The sequence below is a fragment of the Psammomys obesus genome, unplaced genomic scaffold, assembly GCF_907164565.1.
Source record: "Psammomys obesus unplaced genomic scaffold, mPsaObe1.curated_primary_1811, whole genome shotgun sequence".
Taxonomy (NCBI): domain Eukaryota; kingdom Metazoa; phylum Chordata; class Mammalia; order Rodentia; family Muridae; genus Psammomys; species Psammomys obesus.
The window spans coordinates 560-6860 of NW_026587042.1; the positions used below are offsets into that span (position 1 = coordinate 560).

Genomic DNA, 6301 nt, shown 5'->3' on the forward strand with positions numbered 1-6301 from the left:
AATTGAATCAACAGGGGATTGCACCATCCCTTAGTTTTGCCCTGGGGATTACATACCCCCAACGTGGTTTGTTGGAGAGGTGTATTAAGAGGGACGGATGTGGGATTTTTTTCTTTTTACTGTAATATAGTCCCAGGAGGAGGAGGGCTTCCAGTGAGTGTCTCCTGAGGTTTCACATCCCCATGAGGCACAAAAATATTGATCTGTCCACCCACATTTATGATGGAGAGCTCTATTCCGATGTGTACCGGGACAGACATAAATACCCCATACCCCACTGCCGGGAGGGCCTCGCAGAAGGGCCCTCCCAACCGAATTGATGCAGCTTGGTTCAGTGGCCCGTCCTGGGGTTATCCGTTCAGGCACTCGGCCCCCAGGTGGAGGCCAAAAAATATCAGGAACTGCCCAGTCGGTATCTGCTCCAAGGGCAAGGGCACAGAGATCCACTTCTAAATCTGGCCAATGGGGCTGGGCCCCAATAGAGGAGCTTGTCATGACTATATCCCCCGCCTGGTTTTCGATGACCCAAGTATAATTGTAAACCTGATGAGGGGAAGCACAAGTTATTTCTAGACTTAAAATTAGACACAAGCTTATTAGGGCTCCCCACGAGTCAATCTTATCTTTAAGGGATTTTGGGTGCGGTGAAGTTTCCATCTGGCTTTCGACTCCGGGTGGTCGGGTTGGAGTTCGGAATCGGTGGCTTTGACGTGGGAGGCGTGGACCCAGGCTGCGATGCCGTCTACCTTTAGGGCCGTGGGTGTCGTTAGTAGTACAGTGTAGGGTCCCTTCCAGCGCGGCTCTAGGTTCTTGGTCTGATGTCGTCGCACCCAGACCACGTCCCCGATCTGGAATTGGTGGGGTATCACAGGTTGATTTAGCTGTTCTTGGTACGCAGCTGCCAGTGGTTTCCAGACCTCCCGTTGTACGATTTGCAGTGCCTGTAAATGAGCTTGGAGAGACGGTCGAGAGAAAGAGGCTATGTCAGGGTCGAGGAAGTGGGCAGCTGGCGGTGGGGCACCATAAAGGATTTCAAAAGGAGTGAGTCCATGAGGGCCAGGTGTATTTCGGGCCCTATACAGTGCTAAGGGGAGGAGGGTCACCCAATCCCTAACGCCAGTTGCAAGCGTTAATTTAGTTAAAGTCTCCTTAATAGTTCTATTCATTCGTTCTACCTGTCCTGAGCTTTGGGGATGATAAGCACAATGTAATTTCCAATCAATCCCCAGTAGTGTGGCCACCGACTGACTTACCTGGGAGATGAATGCAGGGCCGTTGTCAGAGCCCAGTGCCTGTGGCATACCGTACCTGGGGAAGATTTCTTCCAAAAGCTTTTTGGTGACGATTCTGGCAGTTTCATGTTTGGTAGGGTAGGCTTCTACCCATCCAGAGAAAGTGTCCACGAACACCAGCAGATACCGATATCCATATAGTCCAGGCTTGACTTCTGTGAAATCAACTTCCCAATGGGTTCCGGGTTGGTGTCCTCGGACTCTGGTCCCGGGACCCACCTTGCTGTGTCCCGCATTTACTTGTGCACACACGGTGCACCTTTCTGCCACTTGCCGTAGAATCTTGTCTTTTCCCAGCAGATGGTAGGTGTTTTCTTCTTTTTCAAGAAGGGCTTTCATTTTTCTGTAACTCAGGTGGGTCAGTTTATGGAGATAATCAACCAAGTAATAGGTCAAACGCTGGGGCCACACTAGTTTTCCCTCCAATGTCCATTTCTGCGTTTTAGGGTGGTAGGTAGCCCCCATTTCTTTTAGTAGGTTTTGGTCTTCCTGGCTATATTGAAAAACAGGCCCTTGATCTCGTGTAGGGGAGTCTATGATTGTTTCCTCTATTGTCAGGACTTGAGAAACGGTAGGGCTTTCCTGTTGAGCCACCCTGCGGGCAGTTTCATCTGCCAGGCGGTTACCTCGAGCCTCAGGGCTGTTCCCTTTTTGGTGGCCCGGACAGTGAATGATGCTCAACTTTAAGGGTAGGAACAACGCCTCGAGCAAGGCTAATATTTCAGTCTTGTTTTTGATTTCTTTTCCCTCTGAGGTCAACAGTCCCCTTCTTCGGTATATTTCCCCATGAATATGGGCCGTGGCAAATGCATAGCGGCTATCGGTATAGACGTTAAGCTTCTTACCTTCTGCCATCTGGAGGGCTTGAGTCAGGGCGATGAGTTCAGCCCGCTGTGCCGAGGTACCAGGTGGTAAGGCCCTAGCCCAAATTACCTTAGTCTCAGTGGTGACCGCAGCCCCTGCTCTTCGTTCTCCGTTGTCTAAAAAACTGCTCCCGTCTGTATACCAGGTGAAGTCGGCGTCAGGGAGGGGCTGATCGGTCAAATCAGGCCGGGTGCCATGTACCTCTGCAAGTATCTGGAGACAGTCATGAGTTTCTGGACTCTCCGGTAGGGGAAGTAGTGATGCTGGGTTGAGTGTTACCACAGAGCCAAAACGTACGTGGTCCGTGTCTAGTAGTAGAGACTGATAGTGGGTCATGCGGGCATTTGAAAGCCATTGGCCCGGAGGTTGTCTGACCAGGGCTTCCACTGCATGAGGAGCCAAAATTGTTATCGGTTGCCCCATTGTTAGCTTACTTGAGTCTTTGGTTAGGAGGGCAATTGCCGCAACCATCCTCAAACAGGGAGGCCACCCTGAAGCCACCGGGTCAAGTTTCTTGGACAGGTAGGCAATCGGGCGCCTCCATGGCCCCAGTCTTTGAGTCAGGACCCCTTTAGCATAGCCTTGTTTCTCATCAACAAATAGCTCAAAGGGCTTATTCAAGTCGGGAAGTCCCAATGCAGGGGAGGTTATTAAGGCCTCTTTAATGGCTGTGAAGGCCGTTTGTTGCTCATTCCCCCAGGTGAAAAGGGTACCTGGTTTGGTGAGTGGGTAGAGCGGTGCAGCCATTTCGGCAAATCCTGGAATCCAGAGCCGACAAAACCCCGCCGTTCCCAAGAACTCCCTCAACTGCTTTGGGCTTTTAGGCACTGGAATATTCAGGATTGTTTGTTTTCGTGCTCTTGTCAGCCATCTTTGACCATCCCTGATCTGATAGCCTAGGTAGGTGACTTGCCTTCGACATATTTGGGCCTTTTTAGCTGAGGCCCTATACCCCAAAGTTCCCAAAGCCCTCAAGAGGGCCTTTGTTCCTTCCCTACATTGTTCTTCAGTTCTTGCAGCCAGGAGGAGATCATCCATGTATTGGAGCAAGATTAGGGCTGGGTGTAATACCCTAAAGTTAGCCAGATCTCGATGTAATGCCTCGTCAAACAGGGTAGGGCTATTCTTGAACCCTTGGGGAAGCCTAGTCCAAGTGAGTTGTCCTGATAACCCCAACTCTGGGTCCTTCCATTCAAAGGCAAAAATGGACTGGCTCTGAGGATGGAGCCTTAGGCAAAAGAATGCATCCTTGAGGTCCAGGACTGTATACCAAATATAGGCCGGTGGTAATCCGGTCAGCAAACTGTATGGATTAGGGACTGTTGGATGTATATCCTCTACCCTCTTATTGACCTCTCTTAGGTCCTGAACAGGGCGATAATCGCCTGTGCCTGGTTTTTTTACCGGAAGGAGGGGAGTATTCCAGGGAGACTGGCAAGGGGTCAAGATTCCCTGTTCCAAAAGTCTCCTTATGTGGGGCCGGATTCCTTGGTAGGCCTCTCGAGACATAGGGTATTGTCTGATGGAGACCGGAGTTGCGGTTGCTTTGAGGGGTATAACTAGAGGTGGCTGTTGGGTAGCCAGTCCCATTCCCCCTGTTTCTGCCCAGGCAGATGGGAAGTTGTCCAACCAGTCAGATATGTCCTCAGCCGGAGGCCCCTCAGGGGGCCTCTCAGGCTCATGTAACCGATATTCATCATCCAGGTTAATGGTCAGGACATGTAATGGCTGTCCCTGCGGCCCCGTAATATGGGCTTTAGTCCCTTCAAAATGAATCTGCGCTTTAAGTTTCATTAATAGGTCTCTTCCAAGCAAAGGGTAAGGGCAATCAGGTACATGCAGAAAGGAATGGGTCACCTTACCAGTAGCAAGCAGTACCTTTCTTTCGGTGGTCCAGCGGCACTTCTTCCCTCCAGTAGCTCCCTGAACCCATGCTGACTTATCAGACAGGGGTCCTGGAGACGTGGTGAGCACTGAGTGTTGAGCTCCGGTGTCCACCAAGAAGGTGACGGGTTGGCCCCTCACGTTAAGGGTTATCCTGGGTTCAGGGGGGGGCTCCTGACCCCGACCTCCCTAATCCTCAAGATTGAGTAGGGCAGTTTGAGGCCGGAGTTTGCGTGGCCCCTTTGGCTTTTTCGGACAGTTTTGGACCCAATGACCTTTTTCTTTACAGTAAGCACATTGATCTTTATCCAGTGGGAAGTTTCTTCGACCTCCCAGGTCCTGTCTATTCTGCCTCTGACCTGTCACTACGGTGGCCAACAACTTACTGAATTCCCTGTTTCTCTTACGTTCTCTCACATTCTCTCTCTCCTCTGCTTCTTTCTTCAGTCTCTCATCTCTCTCTTCCTGTGTCTCTCTCTTGTTAAAAATCCGTTCCGCCTCCTTCAGCAAATCCTGCAGTGAACACTCTCTCAAGTTTTCTAGTCTCTCTAACTTCCTTCTGATATCTGGGGCAGATTGCCAGATGAAAGACATGGCCACGTTAGTCGCCTGATCTGGGCTCTCTGGATCATAGGGAGTGTACATACGGTACGCCTCTTTAAGTCGCTCTAAAAAAGCTGAAGGGGACTCTTCAGACGTCTGGGTCACCAACTTAACCTGGGCCAAATTGGTAGGGCGCCTTGCAGCCCCTCGGAGACCCGCTATAAGCAACTGGCGGTAGAGACGTAGGTGTTCCCTACCGCGTTCGGTGGAGAAATCCCAGTTGGGACGTTCCAAGGGAACGGCAGCGTCAATCCGGTCGGGTAGCTGGGTGGGTTGTCCATCATCTCCTGGAACATTTTTGCGGGCCTCTAAGATGACTCGCTGTTTCTCCTCTGTGGTCAGCAGCGCCTGGAGCAGCTGCTGGCAATCATCCCAGGTAGGCTGGTGGGTCACTAGAATGGACTCGATAAGGGCTGTTAACCTAGAAGGGTCCTTTGAAAAAGGGGGATTGTTATTTTTCCAATTATATAGGTCAGACGCGGAGAAGGGCCAGTATTGGAGTTGGCGGTCTGGCCCCATCCGCAACGGAAATGCCTGAGAGGAGGGATCAGGAGTTATTTCCCGATGCCCCCTCAGTCGCCCTGCTACCGGGGACGAGGGGGGTTCTTCTTGGGGTTCCCGTCTTGCAGCCGCCCCCTCTGGCTCCTCCACAGGTACAGGGTCTGGGTTTCCGTATGGAGGAGGTTGTTCAGTTAGGAGGTCCAGAAGGGGACCATCATCTGCCGGCAGCACTGGGGGTGTCTTCTTTTGCCCAGAGGTCTCCTTTGGATCCGACTTCATACGAACCGGAAAAAGTGTAGAGTTAGCCGGGGCTGGAACTAGTGGAGGAGAAAGAAAAGGGGCGGACGGGGTGGACCTCGGCCGAGGGGGAAGGAAAGGCTTTACCCATGGTGGGGGATTCCTGACCAGAGATTCCCATGTGATGATGTAGGGAATCTGGTCAGGATGTCCATGGGGTCCTGGATCCATGACTTTGACTTTAACCTGTAAAATAACTTCTAAGTTAAAAGTGCCATCTCGTGGCCAGCCCACGTCAAAGGTGGGCCACTCCGATGAACAGAAGGTGTCCCATTTCCCTTTTCGCACATCCACCGAGAGGTTGTGGGCGATATCACGGACTTCCTTGAAATGCTGTAAAGTTAAACTTTTGGGGGTGGTGACAGTTTGTCCCATGTTTTCAGCTAGATAGAAAACACTTACTATACTTATAACAAAAATTAGACAGACAAAACACAACACAAGCCGCGCGGCACGAGATCGGCGCCAAACTGAAAGCAAAAATTCAGATGGAGACTGTGTTGGAGATCCGGTTTCTCCTTCTCCCAAATGGAGCACGTAGCCCTCGGTCAGGGGCGAAGCCCCAAAAAGCCCGAGTCGGCTCGTACTTCCAGTCAGACGGGGAGCCAAACTGGCCCCCACTCAGATGAGAGTCGGTGGGACCGAACCCACTCAAACTCTCTCAGACACCTCTGGGACGTCTCCCAAAGGTTGCGGAAGAAAATTGAGCCCGTCAGCTCCTTCTGATTTCCGCCTGATTCAGATGACCTGATCAAGTCTCAGATTGCACACTAAACAGATACAGAAACGCACGACAAAATGACAGCTACATACAACAGAAAAGACGGCTGGCCAGCTTACCTCCCGAGGGTGGGTCGGTG

The 6301-nt window shown here is 51.5% G+C and overlaps 1 protein-coding gene across 1 annotated transcript; it reads right to left on the reverse strand.

Moving 5' to 3' along the window:
• Positions 1-273: 273 nt before the first annotated feature.
• On the reverse strand, positions 274-5816 carry LOC129673208 (uncharacterized; the record flags this gene model as incomplete). Its single annotated transcript, XM_055602909.1, is given in 3 exon segments — positions 274-543; positions 663-848; positions 1254-5816. Coding segments are annotated over 3 exon segments (5019 nt in total), but the record flags the coding sequence as incomplete, so codon positions are not given.
• Positions 5817-6301: the final 485 nt, after the last annotated feature.